Source organism: Phyllostomus discolor, chromosome 2 (assembly GCF_004126475.2).
Source record: "Phyllostomus discolor isolate MPI-MPIP mPhyDis1 chromosome 2, mPhyDis1.pri.v3, whole genome shotgun sequence".
NCBI classification, from domain to species: domain Eukaryota; kingdom Metazoa; phylum Chordata; class Mammalia; order Chiroptera; family Phyllostomidae; genus Phyllostomus; species Phyllostomus discolor.
Window position 1 is genome coordinate 217,235,542 of NC_040904.2, and position 19,088 is coordinate 217,254,629.

General features: G+C 67.7%; 1 protein-coding gene across 6 annotated transcripts in view; it reads left to right on the plus strand.

Moving 5' to 3' along the window:
- The window catches only part of SHANK3 (SH3 and multiple ankyrin repeat domains 3), a 45,943-nt gene that overhangs the window by 24,615 nt on the left and 2,240 nt on the right, over nt 1-19,088 (plus strand). For 2 of the 6 annotated variants that reach the window (XR_004901736.1, XM_036019819.1), the window contains exons 18-22: nt 2,199-2,222; nt 5,307-5,437; nt 5,893-5,977; nt 9,987-12,243; nt 18,072-18,099. Coding sequence is in view for 5 of the 6 variants with exons in the window: in XM_036019819.1 (XP_035875712.1) it covers nt 2,199-2,222; nt 5,307-5,437; nt 5,893-5,977; nt 9,987-12,243; nt 18,072-18,099 (2,525 nt within the window). In the remaining variant the exon portion in view is untranslated. Of the gene's footprint in view, nt 1-2,198; nt 2,223-5,306; nt 5,438-5,892; nt 5,978-9,986; nt 12,244-18,071; nt 19,085-19,088 lie in introns of those variants that run through there. The other 4 variants (XM_028532840.2, XM_036019817.1, XM_036019818.1 and 1 more) reach the window with 3 other exon arrangements.

The window sequence follows — 19,088 nt, forward strand, 5'->3', positions numbered from 1 at the left end:
TTCCACCTAAAACTCTGTACCTAGCTAAGCCTGCTCCTTCGAGAGTGAGGCAGAGAAACCAGCAAATGCCTGGCCCCAGGGGCACAAGGGTCCAAGGCTAGTCATGGGGAGCTGATCCATCACACTGACGGAGGATCCAAACTGGTCAATAAACCGATACCCCTAGGAAGCTGGGCCTGGCGACACTCCCTCCCAAGGCTCTGGTGGGCTGGCTCCAGGAGCCTCCCTCCAGGGGGGCTCCTCTGTGGCCATGCTCGGCTGCATGTGCCGAGGGGATCCTCCCTGTTCTGCACAGGGAGGCACTTAGGCAACCTGAGCTCTGTATGCAGGGGCCCAGGGGCTCTCTGGGCTCCTCTGTCTGCAGAAACTGGGGAGCAGCAGAGCCTCCTTCCTCTTCGCTCTGGCCCAGGGCGCCCTCTGCCACTGCTGTGGGTTCCCTGTTCCCCAGGGGCTGACTCTCGCAGCCTCGGGTCAGCGCCTGCTTTTCCTGGACACGCTGGGGAAGGATGATGAAGGGACACCTGCACTACTGAGTGAGGGGCCACAGCTGTGGTCGGAGCTGGACACAGGCTCTTCCCGTTGCTCTGCTGGGCAGAGATGCCACTCCCACCCCAGAGTTAGCTGTCGAGGGAAGCCAGCCTCGTTGCCGACCTGCGGAAACACCTGGGTTGAGGAACCAGGCCAGCGTCAAGGTCCGCCCACATGCTGAAGGGTTCAGCCCACGACCCAGCGTTTGTGCCATGAAAAGGTGGAAATGAGACTTGCTGGCTCATTGCCAGCATTACCACGTCATCTCCGTCACACTGTGGAGAACGGATGGGGTCCTTCAGGGTCCTGTAGTCTATGGAGGACATGGCCTGGACAGCTGGAAAGGAAGGGAAGTGGGAGGTGACAGGAAAAGCAGGTGGCAAGAATGGGGGTTCATGCTCAGGTGGTGTTGGGGAGAAGAGTCCTGCAGGGGTGAGGCAAGTGGCAGAAACGGGATGGAGAGGAAGGGGTGGTGTAGAGACTGCCCCCCGCCCCGAGATAGGTGGTAGGAGGGGGGAGGGCAGGATACCCCCACTGCTCTACTAGAAGGGGTGCATCATGGTCCCCACCTGCCCATCCACTCAGCGTGAGCCAAGGACGTGCCGGGCTGCAGAAGCCAGTGAGGGCCCTGGTGGGTCTGGTCCTCTCCTGCTCCTCCACTTTCCCACAACCCATCAGGAACTTCTGGGTCCCCTTTCCTTTGTGATGAGGAGGCTGGAGCAGGTGCTGTGCCCGTGTGCAGCCGCTGACTGGCTGTGGTGTGGCACACAGGGACCTGCCCTTGGTCGGGACACTGTGCAGAATTCTCAGGGGTGACCAGTGTGGCCACAAGTGGCCTCCAAGCGTGGTTCTTACAAGGTTTTGCCCTTTCTCTGAAAAATTTGATTGTAGACATCTCCACATGTGTGTACATGTCTGCGTGTGCGTGTGTGTGGATGTGTGTGAACACACATGTGTGCATATGTATGCCTGGATATGTGGATGCACATAACCATGGGTGTGGGTATGCACAAGTGTGTGAAAATCATGCAAGTGGGCTGTACAAGCATGTGAACACGTGCGTGTGGACACACACAAATGTGTGCACATGTGTGCATGTGTGAGTCATGTGTGCATGCACACAGATGGATGTGTGTGGATGCTCACAAGTGTGGGTGTGCATGCCCAGGCATCATATGTGCATGTGTGTGTGTGTGGACTATAAGCATGTGTGTGCACATGTGCGCACAGACTGCAAGCATGTGTGCATGTGTGTGGGCTGCAAACATGCACATGCATTGACTGCGAGCATGCATGTGCACACGTGTGGAATGCAAGTCTGTGTGTGAGTGGACTGCAAATGTGTGAGTGGACTGCAAGCATGTGTGTGCACATGTGAGTGGACTGCATGTGCGCACGTGTGTGTGGACTGCATGTGTGTGTGTGTGTGTACATGTACACAGCAGTATATGTCTCTGCTTGTGGTTGTCTCCGCCTTGAGTTTCAGGTTGTGTCAGGCACTGGGCAGACTTGCCCCTCCAGTCTGGTAGGGAGTGTAGGTCTGGGGTTGAGGGGTCGGGGGGGCCTTGGTGTGGGGGGGGTGGGGGGGGCGAAGGGAGTGGGGTCTGGGGCCCGGGTTCCGATCATGAAGCCTGCCTCTCACCCCCTTTGCTCTGTTTCTTGATTCCAAGCCTCCATTCGGAGAAGGAAAGGGGGTGAGTCACCTGCTGTGTCCCCAGCGCCCCAGCCTTGCCTGACCCTGTGCAGGGAAGTGCTGGCGTGTGAGGCGGTCGAGCCGGGGTGGTCTCGGCCTGGTACAGCCTGGGCCATCCCCTCCTGATGGCCTTCTCTCTAAGATCTGGTGGGGGCCCACAGAGGGGCCCGATGAAGGACACATGGGGAGTGCCCAGGGCGTGGCCACCTGGGGATGTGACAGGCTCAGTCCAGCCCTGGGGCGGCTGGGGAGGCAGGGCTGGGAAAGTCCCCTGGTGGACGGAGCCCTGGAGCCGGGAGGGAGGGGTCAGAGATCCAGCTGTGGTGCTTTGGGGGTGGGGGGGTCTGGTGCTTGACTTGGCCCATGTTGCTTCTCTCTGGCTGCTCTGGGGGCCCCCTTGTGCCTGGTGGGTGGGCCCTGTTTCTGTGCTGATCTGTTTTTGGGTCAAGCCTAGTGCTGACGGCCCATTCAGAGCAAGAGTCGGCCCCGCGGCACTGGGGAGAAAGCTTGCCGTTTCCCTGCCCGACATCGCCCGCCCGCCTGCCCGCCGGCTTCCCCGCCCCTCGCTGCTGCCTTCAGGCTCATCTGCCGTGTCCTCCGTGGCTGCTTCCCGGATGCTCTGGGTGCCCGGCCTGGCTGCCAGGGACGCAGCATCCGTGCGGGGACGGAGTCTGGACCTGGGCACTGAGGTCCAGCGTCTGGTCCGATCTCAGGGCCTGGCCTCTGCCAGCTTCCTCCCCCACCGTGAACCGGAGTCCTGCCAGATGGAAGCCCGGGGTGGATCTGTGGCCCCTCATTGTCCACGGGCCTGGAGCCCACGGGCCCTCCCCACGCCGGCACGCACCCACCGGCCTGCAGCCTGGCCCTCTGAGTCCTTGCCGCCCCCTCCCCGGTCCACGGGGAGCACTTGCCCCGGCGTCTTTTCGGGCATGAAAACTGGAGGTGAGGCCTCCTCCGGCACAGTTTTGTGCGCACCTTTGAGGCCGACACACGAGCTATTTCTGGAGCCTGTTGGTTCTGTCCTCAGCTCGTTAGCGGGCTCCCAGGGTGCTGTGCTGCGGCCTGCACACTTCCTCCAGCTGCAGGGGCAGCGTCGGCCCCGCTGCCCCGCAGGCCCCGCTGTTCAGACGGCCGTGTGCGCCCGCAGTGCGTGCGTGCGTGCGGGGCTGGTGGCGGTGCCTCCCGGCGGTCCAGCTCTGCTTCCCAGTGTCCTGCTTCGTTTCCCGGTCAAGTGTCTGAAGTGACTTATTTAAGGGCACGTTTTCTGGTTTCCTTGGGGATGGGCGTCAGCCTTGCCAGCTTGTGGTGCGCCGAGTTCTCGGTTCTTCCCCCCGGGGAAGGATCCTGGTCTGGCCCAGCCCCGTGCCCGCCCTCGGGGGACAGTTGCCTCGGGTCCCGGACTGAGTGCCGGACCTGCATGTGCGGCCTCTAAATCCACGGCTCAGGTGAGTGTGCGCCCCGCGACTCCCCAGGAAACGCTTCTCTCCACTCCGGCCTTCCTGTCCGTGGTTTCGGGGCAGCCGGGCTGCGGAGTCTGACCTGCCACTTCCTGGGTCTGTGATCGGAGCAGCTGGTCTCCGGCAGCTCCAGCTGCCCCAGGCAGAGCGAGGGCAGTGGCAGTGCCGCCACGTGGCTGTGGCGGGAGGAGAGGAGAGGGTTCTGGGAATCGCCTGGGATGGAGGAGGTGATGGTGGCCTCGGCTCCAAAGGGAAGTCCCCTCTTTACCAAAACGGGGGGACGTCTGACAGGCTTCCCCGTGTGCACCTGGCCTGGGAGCTGGCCTGCACGGGCCGTGTCTGGTGGTGAGTTGGAACCTTGGCAGAGCTGTGTGGGGGCCTGGCTGGGCGCCCGGGGCCGTGTGAGGGGTGGCATTTGCTCTCACCCCCCCCACCCGGAGCCCGTGAGCTGTCTGGGAGCCGAGGCCTGCAGACAGGAAGGGCTGCGGCGGACGTGCTCAGGGCCGGGCTGCGGGGCGGTGCCTCCCGGGTATGGGCTGGTTCTCGCAACTCCGAAGCAGGTGCCATTCGTGTGCTGTGGTGTCGGGTGGGGAAACTGAGTCACAGGTGAAGCCAGGACAGTCAGTGTGCAGGGTGGGCCTGGCCTGCGCTGGGCACTGGACACCTCGGGGGTGTATTCACTCGGCGCGGCCAGGACGGGCGGCTGCAGAGGTGGGGTGTCAGGTGCCGGCTGCCGGGTGCCGGCAGAGCAGGGACGGCTTCTAGGGTTGGCACAGCCCCTTGTCCGGGCGCTCAGGGACCTCGAGGCTGAGGGAAGGGTGCAGTGGGTGGGGTTTCCGAGTGAGAGGGTCCCTGTGGCAGCAGGGGGACACCTGCTGCACCCCATGTGCTGGCCTAACAGGACCCCACCTGACCTGATAGTTGAATGAAACTTCCAAGTCATGTTAATGATCAAAACACCACTTTTGAAAGCATCAAACAGCCTGAATGAAGACAAAGCTTCTCTTTTGTAATGGGTTTGAGAAGAACGGTGCCCAAGACCACCTGCCACCCAGTGCCTTTCCCCCCGGGCCGCCTTCAGGCCCCGGCCCCCTAGGTGCCCCCTGCCCTTCTTCCCCACGGCCCCCCTCCCCCTCCCCTCAGCACCTCCCACCCTGAAGGAAGGTTCTCTGGCTTTCTGACCAGCCTGGGGTGGCCAGCTGCCTTCGGAAAGTGCCCCGTCCATCCACTCTTGATGGATGCAGCATCCTCCGTGGGCACCTGCCACACCCCTGGCCTGTCCGGCTGCCGTGGGGCTGCACGGCGGTGCCTCATGCAGAGGAGGGAAGTGGAAGGCAAAGGGAACAGGGGACCGTGGGAAGACCCTGGGCTCTTAGCAGGGCATCCGAGGCCTCCACAGAGCGGTCAGCCTGTCCCTGGAGGGGGTGTCCGGGGTCCCCTGGAGCCTCCTGAGGACAGAGAGGCAGGCGGGGTGGGGGTGGGGTTCCGGTGTGTGCGGCCCCGTCCCAAGCCCGGGAGCTTGCCCTGGGAGTGAGGGACCTCCGGTGGCCTCAGCAGCTCGGGGTGGACAGTGCAGCAAGGCTGCCCACAGTCCTGGTGGCTGAAACGGCCCCTGCTTGGCTGTGCAGAGAAACTGGACGAGATCCTGGCCGCCGCCGCGGAGCCCGCGCTGAGGCCGGACGCCGTGGATGCCGATTCGAGGGCGGCCACCGTCAGGCAGCGGCCCAGCAGTCGGAGGGTCACGCCGGCCGAGATCAGTGTAAGCGGGGGCAGGGGCCAGACCCACCTCAGGCGCCTGCCTTTCTGGGCTGGGGTCCACCTTTGGGACCCCCTCTCCAGGGGTGGTTGAGAGGGACCCCCCGGCCTCTCCCAGGGACATGCCACGTGCTGGGCGGCCCTCAGTGCCTCTGGCAGGCTCTGTGCCAGCCCCGTTCACGCCGCTCGCGTTATGCCTTTGTCCCCCAGCCTCCCCGGGCCACTCCCAGGGCCACCGTCTGCTCTGGGCAGCTGTGCACCAAGCCCGCCCAGCACCGTCTGTGCCCAGGCCCCTGCTGGCTGGCCCTGCCCGGGTCGCAGGTGCCGGGCAGCAGCACGCTGGCCCTAGTGCATGGGGGGTGTGGCCGTAGGCTCAGGAAGAGCGTGGGGGGGGGGGCAGGGGGGCGCCTGGGGGCCCGGTGCCCAGGAGCCTCCATGTGCCCTCCCCGACTCCCACAGTCCTTGTTTGAGCGCCAGGGCCTCCCAGGCCCCGAGAAGCTGCCGGGCTCCCTGCGGAAGGGGATTCCACGGACCAAGTCTGTAGGTACGGCCGGGCCGGGGTCTGCACGGGGCCGGGGTGGACGCGGGCTGAAGGACCCTCTCTCCCCACTTTCAGCTGGGGTTCCAGCCTCCCTCCGAGCCCGCCTCTCCCTGGCCCCAGCTTGGGGTCTCAGGTTGGCGCACCTGCCGTGGGAGGTGGGGCGAGTCCTTCACCAGCCCCAGAGCGGTGTGGCCGAAACAGGTCCTTGAGCCCCCGCCATGGCTCCCCGTCCACGGCTCCCCGTCCAGCGGGTGCCCTCCACGTCCCGCCCGCAGACACCCGCATCCCAGCCCCGGGTCTTCCGTGTGGGTGCTGCTTGGGTGCCTGACGACAAGTCACCTCCCGATTCCGAAACCACCCCCCCCTTGAACTTGGCCTCCACCCCACCCCCCAGGCCCTTCACAGCCCGTTTTCTGCCATAGTCAGCTGTGCTCTCCCCCACCCCCACCTGCTCCGCAGCCTCAGGAAGGGTGGCTCCGTGTGTCCCCGAGATGACTCCCCCGGGGCACCCCCCCCCCCCCCGTGGGCCTCTGCCCGCCCGTCTCTTTCTGATCTCCGTCGGCGTTTGATTTTTCTGTCCTTTGTCTGTTGGGCTCTTCTCCCAGTTTTGGGGCCACTCCTGCTGGCTCCCCCCGTGGGTCTCGGCGGCACCTGTTGGCCCTCCCCCGGGCCTGCACCACGCCAGTGAGGGTCCTCTCAAGACCGTGTCCTCGGTCCCCCGGCCTCTGCACCCGCCCCCCCCCCCCCCCCCCCCCCCCGGCAGCTCATCACACACCAGGCGCCGTCCTTGCATCCCGCATGTGGCCGAGTTCTCTCTTGACCCTGGGCCTGCTCACCTAACTACCCCCCACCACCCCGCCTGCTGCTCATTCCCCTAGGCCTCCGGTGCCCTGTCCTGCTCACCGGTCCACCGTGCACCCCAGACCTGGCCCCGTGTCCACCCACCCACACCCACCTCCTGCCAGCCAGGGAACGCCCACTCGGCACCCGGCACAGTTTCACACTCGCTGCCTCAGACAGTACCCGGGGTAACACTGTGGCGGCCGCACTACTAGTTCTTTTGTGTTACAGACATGGAAACTGAGGCAGAGAGGCCCAGTGGCTTGCCCAAGGTCACACAGCTGTCTCACCTGTCTTCTCTTCACCTGTCTGGCCAGCCAGCTGCCCAAACCCTAATCCCTCATTCACCCCAGGACCTATGACGACCGATGCGCACTCTGGGCTGACCCCGGGCCAGGTGTGGGGGCTCAGGTGGGGGAGGTGACGTGTGTGCAGGCAGCTCAGCCTGGCAGTGGCCTGGTGAGTGTGAGGGAGACATGCAGTGGACACGGCCGGGGGGGCCCCGGCCATACCCGGGTGTCCCGGAAGGTGGGGGGCTGTCTGAGCTCAGACACGCAGGATGAGTGGGTGTTTCTGGGAGATCGTGTGGTGAGTTGCTGATAAGGGCCATCCCTCCTGTGTGGCATGGTCCTTTCTGTAGGGGGGAGGGTGGGGAAGAAGGTAGGTGAGACTGCAGCCACTTTGGAGCTCAGAGGCACTGCCCCCCTCCTGGCCAGAGCCCTGAGTGTCCTCCACAGTTTCCTCCTCATTCTCTGCTTCCCCCAACAAATCAGGGGTGGACAGCTGTCTCAGATGCCTTGCGCCCGACTCCTCACCGTCCTTACAGCCCCGCCCAGCCAGGCCTCGGGGTCTTGCCCTTGGACCACAGCAGTGGTGTCCTCCTGACCCCCTGCCCCAGCCTCAGCCTCTGGTCAACTGGGGCCTTCTGCAGAGCAGACGCTACCCTCGCCCCTGCAGCTGACCCTCCACAGGCTCTGTATTGCTTGGGGTCCTGGGGACAAGCTCCCCCCCCCCCCCCCGGCTCCGTCTGGGGACATCTGTCTCCACGTCCCTCTTGCTCGGGCCTGCCCTCGGTCACACCCGGCTTCAAGGCCGACGGGGTTGCATCTAAGTGCCTGCCCACAGGGACTTGAGTCCTGGTGGGGACGGCAGCTCTTCCCCACTCACCCTCCCAGGCCCTGCTGTGCTTGGGCCACACGAGAGCTGAGAGGGGCTTGTCCTTGACCCCCGGCCACGGCCGCCGTGGGAGCTATGACTGCGGGCTGCTCGCCCCTTGTCCTGGGTGTGTGGTCCTGGGCACAGAGTTTAATCCTTGAGACCTCAGGGCCCTAATCCATACGCATGGGGACCTCGAGGACTTCCCTACCTGCAGGGCCACCCTGAGGCTCCCCAGGGGGCTGCAGTCCCAGCTGAGGACCGGGCGCGAGGGCCACGGCTCGTGCTCGTGGCATCGGTCCAGGGTCTCAGGGGCTCGGGGCCTCCTCAGACGCTGGGGAGTGCTCACCGAGCCTGTGTGGGCAGAGACCCCTGCCCACCCCAGGTGGCGTCGGGACAGATGCCCCCTTCCACCCCGAGGCAAGCAACCTGCGTTCGCCCGAGGTTAGAGCGGGCCCAGCAGACCCCAGGAGCGCCGGCTCTTCCCGCGCGGCTGCCTCGTGCACTGGCCCGTGGGCGTCTCCGCGCTGCGTTCCCATGTCCAGCAGTGGGGGTGGCAGGCAGACCTAAAATTGACGCTGACGGCAGCCTCGGCTGCCCGCGGTGCTGCTTCTCGGTGCTCAGCCCCGTGCTGTGGGCCTCAGGTGGCTCCAGCCCTCACGGGGCGGGCAGCGCCCCGAGACAGGGAGACAGGGAGACAGGTGCCGAGAGGGCCGGGAGCATGGGACAGTGGAGCCCCGCCACACGGGAGCCCATCCTGGCTCTGCTGGAACGGGAGCTGTTGTGCAGGGCGAGACGCACGCCAGGTGCAGGCGGCCTGGCGAGAGCCCTGGGCTGGCTGACGGGGTGGGGTGGGCACGGGTGAGCGGCCCCAGGGTGCGTTCTTAGAAGCCTCCCTGAGCCCAGAAGGAGGCCCTCCCCAGAGACCTGTGTGTGCTTGCATGGAGGAGCCGTTCATCCACTCCGCTTGGCCCGGGCAGGTGTCCACGATGCGTCCACAAGGAGGTCCGGCCAGGTTGTGGGTGGGCAGCCGGGGCGAGGGCCTGGGGGCGCCCACCCTGCTTGAGTTTGGGACTCACGCCGTCGGAGGCAGGCAGGGCGGGGTCCGTCGTAGCTGACCCTGTGCAGCCCAGGGGAGAGCTGAGGCTCCATGGGGCTCGGGCTGGTCCTGGGGCCCCGAGGGCAGCAGGGCGCGGAACTGAACCGTGTCGGGTGGTCAGCCTGAAGTTCATGGTCACCTCCCGCCTGCTCTGTGGTGACTTGTGCCAACCTCCCCGAGTCCAGGGTGCCCCCAGGGCTCTGGACTGGACTTGCACACAGCGCCCTCCCCTGGGCCTCAGCCCTCTGCCCACCAGAGGCCGGGCTCTGCTGGCCGGCGTCCTGCTGGCACCAGTCCTGCTCCGGGAGTGCCCCTCTCGTTTCTGACCACCTCCCGCTCGCCTGCCTCTGGCCGCCACCAGGCCTCCCCGTGAGACCTGCTTGTCCCACAGCTGGTGTTTGAGATGTGCTGTCTGGGGGGGGGGGGCGGGGGGGGAGGCCCTGCACCTGTGCCCCCCTGACTGGGGGGGCGCCCTTCTTCTCCTGGGGTGTCTGTCACCTTTGGGCCGTCTCCACATCCAGGCTTTGGTAGGTCTTGGCCCCAAGTTGTGTGGTCAGAGTTTGGGTCCTTCCTCGGGACCTCAGTTGGTGGGGTCTCCCTGTTCTCTGTCTCCGTGCTTCTCAAGAACATCCCTGAGCCAACAGTAGTCTTGGGGTGCAGATTCTGGGCCTTGCCCGGATCCCTTGCTCTGGGCTCCCTAAGTCCCCTCTGCCCTCCAGCCCCAGACCCCACACCCGCCCGATCCTATCCTCTGGTCAGGCCCGCACTTCCCACTAATCTTGCAGCTTTGGGCTGCTCTGTGGTGGAGCTGGGGCGGGCGGCTTCTGCGGAGGGTGGGCACTGGGGTCCAGAGGGCCCTCCTGGAAGACGCTGGCTGCCGGCGCCTTGGCCAGTCTCACTGGGGCCCTCTGTCCGCAGGGGAGGATGAAAAGCTGGCGTCCCTGCTGGAAGGGCGCTTCCCGCGCAGTACGTCGATGCAGGACACGGTGCGCGAGGGCCGCGGCATCCCTCCGCCGCCACAGACCGCGCCTCCGCCCCCGCCCGCGCCCTATTACTTCGACTCGGGGCCACCCCCTGCCTTCTCACCGCCGCCTCCGCCAGGCCGGGCCTACGACACGGTGCGCTCCAGCTTTAAACCCGGCCTGGAGGCGCGCCTGGGCGCGGGGGGCGCGGGCCTTTACGAGTCCGGCGCGCCCCTGGGGCCGCTGCCCTACCCCGAGCGGCAGAAGCGCGCGCGCTCCATGATCATCCTGCAGGACTCTGCGCCAGACGTGGGCGACACCTCCCGGCCCCCACCAGCAGCCACCCCACCTGAGCGCCCCAAGCGCCGGCCGAGGCCGCCAGGCCCGGATAGCCCCTACGCCAACCTGGGCGCCTTCAGCGCCAGCCTCTTCGCGCCGTCCAAGCCTCAGCGCCGCAAGAGCCCCCTGGTGAAGCAGCTGCAGGTGGAAGACGCCCAGGAGCGGGCGGCCCTGGCCGTGGGCAGTCCCGGCCCGGTGGTCGGCAGCTTTGCCCGAGAGCCCTCGCCAACGCACCGTGGGCCTCGGCCGAGCGGCCTGGACTACAGCCCTGGGGACAGCCCCGGGCTTGCGTTCGGGGGCCCCGCCCCGCCCAAGGACCGGCGGCTGGAAGAGCGGCGCCGCTCCACCGTGTTCCTGTCCGTGGGAGCCATCGAGGGCAGCCCCCCCAGCACGGACATGCCCTCCCTGCAGCCCTCCCGCTCCATCGATGAGCGCATTCTGGGGGCCGGAGCCCCCACCGGCCGCGACCTGCTGCTGCCCTCCCCCGTCTCTGCTCTGAAGCCATTGGTCAGCGGCCCGAGCCTGGGGCCTTCCGGCTCCACCTTCATCCACCCACTCACCGGCAAACCCCTGGACCCCAGCTCGCCCCTGGCCCTGGCCCTGGCCGCCCGGGAGCGGGCCCTGGCCTCCCAGACGCCCTCCCGGTCCCCCACGCCTGTGCACAGCCCGGACGCCGACCGCGCGGGGCCCCTCTTCGTGGACGTCCAAGCCCGAGATGCCGAGCGCGGGGCCCTGGCCTCCCCGGCCTTCTCCCCGAGGAGCCCGGCCTGGGCCCCTGTGCCGGCGCGCAGGGAGCCGGAGAAAGCCCCCCGGGAGGAGCGGAAGTCTCCCGAGGACAAGAAGTCCATGATCCTCAGCGTCCTGGACACGTCCCAGCAGCGGCCGGCAGGCCTCATTGTTGTCCACGCCACCAGCAACGGGCAGGAGCCCAGCAGGCTGGGGGCCGAAGAGGAGCGCCCAGGCACCCCCGAGCTGGCTCCGGCGCCCGCACAGTCCGCAGTGGTGGCGGAGCCCCTGCCCAGCCCCCGGGCCCAGCCCCCTGGCAGCACCCCGAAAGACCCGGGGCAGGGCCAGGGGAGCTCCGAGGAGGAGCCGGAGCTGATCTTCGCTGTGAACCTGCCGCCCGCCCAGCTGTCCTCCAGCGACGAGGAGACCAGAGAGGAGCTGGCTCGCATCGGGCTGGTGCCGCCCCCCGAAGAGTTTGCCAACGGGCTCCTGGCCACCCCGCTGCCCGGCCCAGGCCCCTCACCCACCTCGGTGCCAGGCCCGGCCTCAGGGAAGCCCAGCAGTGAGCTGCCCCCAGCCCCCGAGTCTGCCGCCGACTCGGGGGTGGAGGAGGTGGACACGCGCAGCTCGAGCGACCCCCACCTGGAGACCACGAGCACCATCTCCACGGTGTCCAGCATGTCCACCCTGAGCTCCGAGAGCGGGGAGCTCACCGACACCCACACCTCCTTCGCCGACGGACACACTTTTCTACTCGAGAAGCCACCAGTGCCTCCCAAGCCCAAGCTCAAGTCCCCGCTGGGGAAGGGGCCGGTGACCTTCAGGGACCCTCTGCTGAAGCAGTCCTCGGACAGCGAGCTCATGGCCCAGCAGCACCACGCCGCCTCCGCCGGGCTGGCCTCCGCCGCCGGGCCCGCTCGCCCTCGCTACCTCTTCCAGAGAAGGTCCAAGCTGTGGGGGGACCCCATGGAGAGCCGGGGGCTCCCCGGGCCCGAAGACGACAAACCAACTGTGATCAGTGAGCTCAGCTCCCGCCTGCAGCAGCTCAACAAAGACACGCGCTCCCTGGGGGAGGAGCCGGTCGGCGGCCTGGGTGGCCTGGGCGGCCTGCTGGACCCCTCCAAGAAGTCGCCCATCGCGGCAGCTCGGTGAGCAGGGCAGCGGGGAGGGTCCTGTTCCACGCCCAGGGGCCTCCCCGTCTTCCTCTTGTCCGTCAGGGCTCCCTCCGCCCCACCCCCTCCCGCCCTCCCTGTGTGCCTCTCTGTCCTTCATCCGGCCTTGCTCTGTCTGTCCGTCCGAGACAGCAGGCGCTCTCGGGGGTCTGCAGCGTCAGGCTGTGGCTTTCTCCACCTGCTGGTGCTGCGCGTGGGAGCCGGGCGCCCATTCCGGGCCCGGGGTGGGTGTGAGCCCCTCCACAGCCCTGCTGGAGGCCCCCCACCTGGGGCTCCTGCTGCTCTCCCTCGGGACCGCAGCCGCCTCTCCTGTTGTGGACATCTGCGGTCTGCTCTGGAGTCCCTGCCCCGCTGTTTGGCTTCCCTGGGGCCCCATCCTCCGGTGTGCATGTGGCTGCCCCCTGGCTGGTGCCACCTTCCCGTAGTTGCCTCTTGCCTCGCGTCCTTTTCCTTTGGGGCCCCCCAACTCTGTTTTCGGCCCCAGGAACGTTTCTGTCTCAGCACCACCCGAGTCCCCTGGACGCAGACTCCTGCGTGCGACCTAGAAGGCGCGCAGGGAAGCCATCCTTAGGCGGAAGTCGCGCCGTCTCTCTGTGCCCTTCCTCTGCCCTCGTGCCTTCCCCACGCTCCCCGCGCCCTCTGTTCTCTGTTGGTGCTGCCCTCCCACCTCCTGCCCAAGGCTGGGACCTGAAGGGGCCACGTAGCCCTGGAAATGGGGGCAGCGGCTGCTCCTGCCCCCAAGGCCCAGCCCCCCACGCCCCGGGGTGCCGTTCTGCGCCCCTAGGCCCCCCTCCCCTTTGGGTTCCTTCCCGCCCACTTGGAAGGCAGAGTTCTAAAGCAGCGAGGGGTCGGGTCTTGCTTGCGAGGGCTTGTCTGATCTGCCTTCTTCCAGTTGAGGGTTCGAAAGATAAGTGGGGGCGTGGACCCACTGGTGGTCCAGGAGTGGGGGGCCCTCGCCCCTCCCCCTTCCCACGCCCAGTAGGATGTGAAAGGCTCTTCTCGGCCACGCAGTGTGAGCCCGCCCTCTGCGTGGGCGTGGCCGGCGCGGTGGGCGTGGCCGGCGCCTGGGCGGGAGGAGCGCCGGATCCTCGGCCTCCGCGGGCCCAGATTCGGGGGGGTCGTGGGCTTCGCTGACCAGCCTCCGCCAGCCCCATCTTCTCTGCTGCTTCTCTCTCTGTCCCCGGCGGAGGTTAAAGCCACTGGAAGTGGGCAGCACAGTGCCTGGCACCGTGCAGACCCTCCCCAGACACGCGCTGGACAAAAGCCAGGGCCGCTGCTGTCCCGAGGGGCTGGCGGTTAGCGCGGCTGCGCGGCTCAGACCCACGCGTGGGCGCGCACGTGGCTCCGATTTCCCGGTTCTTGAGCCCAGATCTCGTCCTTCGCTGTGGGACCGCGGGGACGGCCCTGGGGCAGCACGGGGTCAGTTAGCTGGCCTCTCCCAGCACGCTGCCCCCCCCCCCCAAACTCGCCGTCTGTCGGGTTGGGGGCTTTTGTCCCCGGCTCTGGGCTGTGTTGCTTCTTCCTTGCGCCCGGGAGTGGGAGGGCCCGGCCCTCCCATCCTGCCAGCCCCACGCCCACTGGACAGTGAGCGTCCTTCGCGCAGTGGTGCCTGAGGAACTCCAGCTTCTGACTGGCTTCACGCGGCTCCCTGCCGAGCCGGGCCTGAGTCCTGCGCTGACTTGGGAGCCTAAGTGCAGGGTCCTCCCATCCAGTGAACGGGCTCTGGGAGGCAGGGGCAAGGGGCGGTCCACAGGTGCGTTTCCCAGAGGTCCAGGTGTGGCCCACGTCACTGCTGGACGTGGGGGGTGGGGTCAGGGGGCCTGGACCAGCCCCTCGCGGGTCGCTCCTGAGCCCTGCCATCTAGGACAAGCCCCTGAAACTCCGTGAACACCAGTCCCCCCGCCAGGAAGTGGGGTGGCAGGCAGCAGTGGCTGGACGCATGGAGCCCAGGGCTGTGGCGGGCGGGCCCTGGCGCCGTCCTCGGCGCCCCACTCTCAGCCACGGCAACGCTCAGAGCCCTCGTGGGGAGCGAGGCTGGACGTGACCCAGGAGGCGGTTGCATCTCTCAGGTCGTCCTCACGGCCCTCCTGCCACTTCCAGGCGACCACGCCGACGTTCTGAAGAGACCCCTCCCGCCAGTCGGGGGTGGCGGTGTCTGACCCCAAGTCCTGCTCTGTCCACTCTCTGTCCACTCTCTGCCCACCATCTGGGGCCTCCGTCCCCCAAACCCTTCTGGCAACGGATTCAGGGTTTAGGCCCCACCCGCCCACACAGGCGTGCACGTGCCCATTCTGTCGACGGCACTTCCCCTGAGTGTGCCGCCTGTGCACACGTGTTCTGAAACCCCTGCCTGCCAGCCCCCTCGGTGCCCCCCATCGGCCGGGCAGCCGAAACCTCTCTGCCTTCCTTCCACGCTTCCCTGGGCTCCGCTCCCACTTCCTCCCTCTGCCTCGCGCTCCCTGCGTGCCCTTTGAGCAGGGTGCCAGGGCCACCCTGCGTCACTCTCTCCACAGCCGGTCCCGTTGGGGCTGCTCTTGTCCTGCAGCCGGTGGCGGCTGGAGTCTGGTGGTCGTTTCTCATCCAGCGACAAAACCTCTGCCTTTTAGAGACACGCCCAGAGTGCGGGAAGTTCTCAAGTTCAGGGGCAGCTGTTGTCTTCACAGGACTGTTCCTGGCAGAGGCCCTAGGGCCGGGGCCTTAGCCCCCTGGGGCGTCTCTGTCCCCAGTGCCCCACGGGTTCCAGCCCCCCTTCCTTCTCACCTGCCCTCCTCCCCACGGACAGCACGGTCTGAGGTCTTTCGGGGCGCCCTGAGCTGCCCTGTGTGTCGTGGACTGGAAGCTTGGTACCTTGGGGGCTCGGTCGGCTCTGCCGCTCGGGGTGTTCCCTGCTTTCTGGGTGAAGCTGGAGGACGCAGCGCCCGGTGCCGCCTCTGGAAGATCCAGGGCCCGTGGCCTTGGGCGACATCGACCCTGGGACATTGATCCACCTGCTCTGTGCTCCCAGCCTGTGGTCTGGCCAGGGGCACCAGGCGCCCATCTGCCCTGAGCCCCACGCTGTGTCCGAGGCCCCCATCTGCTCTGACTCCGTTTGTCTTCCAGGCGGGGGCCTCATCGGACCCCGCAGATGGTGGGGCCTCCGTGGCCACTCCCAGCCCACGGCAGCACTCGGCTCTGCCATGGCTCAGCGCCACCACTGTGTAGCCCCCACTGGGGTTTGTAGGGAGAAGCTCGTTGGGACAGAGCTTCGGGAACAAGAGTGAAAGGGTTCTTTCTGGCAGCCCCCCTCGTGCCTGTGTGCTGTGTGCGGGGGTCCCCGCCGTCGGCTTCATCAGTGGCCCCTTGTCGATGTCTCTCGGACGTCCCCGTGGTGCTGGGCCCCGTCCCGCCCGCGCGTCTGGCTGGGGTCTGGAGGAAGCCCCGTCTGACCATGGCTGCCAGAGGGCCCGTTCCGCAGAAACCTGGACTGACGTCACTGCTTGCTGGCCACGGGGCACGGGGGCCAGGCCGCCCTCTCGGGTCACACAAGGTCAGGGGCGCATGCAGGTGTGTCCCTGGGGCGGCAGGAGGGCTGCAGAGGAGGGATGCGGGGACGCTGGTGGCAAGTCGAGGCGGCAGCCTTTAGCAGGCGCGGGTGCTGTGACCAGAGCACATGGAGCTTATGGGCATGTGTCCGGTCCGTGCTCCTACTCAGGGTGGCCGCCCAAAACAGGGCCCCCAGCCTCCAGCCATCCGGCTTCCGCTCCTCTGAAGCCTGATCAGCCCTGAGTTCGGGCTGCTTCCTGCCTGTTGGTGCTGATGGGCCGATGAGCAGGCAAACCTGCGAGTTCTGTGCCCTGTTGCTCCTGTCGGACGACACTTTCCCAGGGCATCTGTGTTCCTGGCCGAGCGGCAGGCACGGCGGGGGGGGGGGGGGGGGGGGCTCAGCAGAACGGTGAGGCAGAAGGGGAAGGTCCCGGGTGGGCCTTCAAAGCCCTGGGCCGCTGGGAGCGGGTGGCGCATCAGCTGCAAGCTGGACGGTGGCCCCCAGGCCCTGGTGCAGGAAGGACGGGGGTGGGGGGTGTGCCGGGAGGCCCAGCGAAGCGCAGGAGAGACCGACTGGGCTGCCTCGTGGCATTCCGAGCACATGGGCCGTGGCAAACGGGGGACAGGGGAGGCCCCAGTGAGGGGGCCGCTGGAGAGGAAGGCAGGTCAGCAGGGTTCCTGCGGGCAGCCTGGCGACGGCAGAACAGCGGGACCAGGCTGCACGTGGCTGCAGCCTAACGAGGGGACGGTGACATGGCAGAGGGGGGTGTGGACAGCACTGGGCGTGCAGGCATGGCGGGCAACCTGCTGTGGGGACACTGCCACGTCCCCCGAAGGGAGGGAGGGAGGAGCAAACACCCGGGTCTTGGTGCCCGAGGCCCGTCCCTGGGCCCCTTGTGGCTCCTGCCTCCTCCAGCCTCGAGAGTGTGGCTGGCCCTCTCCCTGCCCTCCGGCCGTGGCCTCTCTGCCCCTCACCGCTAGCACCTCCTGCCACCAGCACTGGCCTCTGCCTGGCACCCACCTCCCTGCACCCAGTGCCTCCCCAGGGGAGAGTCTCCGTAGGTCCTCTGGGGCCTGCCCACCCTCACCCCAGGTCCCCCGCTCGCCCCTGTCGGGCAGGAGGGCCCCGGTGCTGTCCAGACAGGCCTTCGGGAGCCCACCCTGCCCCAGACTCGAGCTAAGCCCACCCGCTGTGAGGCCCCACGCCCACCCTGTTCTCTCCGCCTCTGTGGGTCGGCTGCAGCCCTGCCCACTTGCCGGGATGCTTCCGTCACACCTCAGACTGTGGGCGCCCCTAAAACGGTGCCCCTGAACTTGATTTTTGGGGTGGAGCCAGGCGGGGAACCGCACCTTCTGCGCGTCCCGGGCCAGGCTGCTTGGGCGGGGGGGGGCTCTGAGCATCATCACAGCACTGCCCCTCCTTTGTCACCACGACCGCTGGGCACCTCCGGGCGCCCACCACACCCTTGCGGTGCCCCTTGGTCGTCCCTGCCGCTGCTGCCGCCCGGCTCCGTGGAGACCTGGTGTGGTGAGGCAGGGGCTGCTTCTGGTTGGTGTCTGTCCCCTGGGTCGTCCTAAATGTCCCTGGAGCTCCTCGGCATCAGGGTGGGGCGCAGGGTCCGTCCCTTGAAGAGGCTCTGCTTAGGTCTGAGCAGCTGGGAGGAGGCCGAAGAAACGGTGGCTGGGGGGAGGGAGCCGGTGGAGGGTGAGGGAAGCGGGTCCCATGGGGAGGAGGGAGCCAGGTGTCCAGGTGCCCTGCACAGGTGGGAGGCAGGAGGACAAAACCTGCCTGTAGGGGAGGAAGGATAGTGTGGGGTGGGTGCCAGTCAGGACGGGGCAGGAGGGGGACCCGGAGCCCCGCCAGGGGTGGGGAGAAGCAGGCCGGACAGACGGGAGCTGGAAAGGGGCCAGCAGAGCGTGCAGGAGCGCACTGGACATCACCGGGGCCCGGGGGCCTGCTGGGCACCTGTCTCACACGTGGGTGTGCCGAGTGCAGCCCGTGGGTGGGTGTCTGCACCTCACAAGCCGGACAGCAGGTTGCTCAGACAAACCAGGAGCCGCCCGCCCTGCCCCAGTCTGGCCCCGCCCCGCCCCTGGCGGCTGCAGACCTGCCTCCTCCCGCCCCGGCAGGGCCCACCGCACCCAAGTCCCTCCCTCACGGGGTGCCCGGCCAGGGGTCCCCGCCCCTGGCCGCCCTCACTGTGGCCGTGGCTGTGGCCGTGCTGCTAACACTCTCTCTCACTGCTCTCTCCCGCCCATCTGCATGTGGCTGCTCTGTCTAGCTGCGCGGCGGTCCTGAGCGCCGGCCGTGTAAGTGAGCATGCTCATCCCACGCCTCTGCCCACCCCCGCGCCCGGCCTCGGGCTCTCCGCTCCGCTCCGCTTCACAGGGCCCCGTGCCACGGCGGCGCCTCCCGAGGCTCCCCTGGCCCCGCCCAGGGGGTGGGGGTGTGAGAGGAGGAGCCCCAGGCAGGCCTCCCGCCTCGGCCACCCTGGCGAGGGCCTGGAGTGTCCTGCCAGTGGACGATGGGGAGCGAGGCGCCGTCCATGGGGATGTGTGTGTGTGTACGTGTGTGTGCCTGTGCATGCCCGCACATGCGTGCTGCATCCCTGTCATGAGCAGGCCCCTGCCACTCCCGACACTGCTGCTGCATGTGTGTGGCACTCGTGGGTGCTGTCGCTGCCGCCCCGTGCTGCCCTGTGCGGGGGGGCCGGGCGCCACGTGCATCCCTGCCGAGGACCTGCCCTGCATGCGCTGCTGTCCGCCCAGCCTGCCGGACGCCCCGGGCTCGTGCCGTGCGGTGCCGCAGCCAGCCTCGGTGGCCGCTCGGGCACCCCCGAGCCAGCCCAGGTTCCTCTGTGTCTCCTGAGCAGAGCTGTGTGAGGGGCCTGTGAGGGTTCTGCCCGAGTCTGGCCCCGCAGGGCCTGGGGGGACGGGCAGCGCCCAGAGCCGGTGCCTGGCCGTCAGGGAGGGGCTGTCAGCCTCCACCTGCAGAGGCTGGTTCCTCTGGCGGGCGGGCGGGCGGGCCACGGGGCCCCACGGAGTGGAGGGGCTGCTGGTCTTATTCCCCCTTGTTCCACGCAGCCTCAGGGTTGCCCTGCCCAGCGCACCAGCAGAGCACTCTCCCACACAGGGGCCCTAAGCTAGTGGGAGTAGCCACGGGACCCCACCCTCTTTCTTCCTCTGGCCCTAAGGCTGCTCACCAGCCCCAGCACCCCCTGAGCATCCTCCTGGCCACTGGCCCCGCCCCCGCCCCGCCCCGCCTCCGCGCCGCCTGACGCCCCTCACCTGGCCTTGAC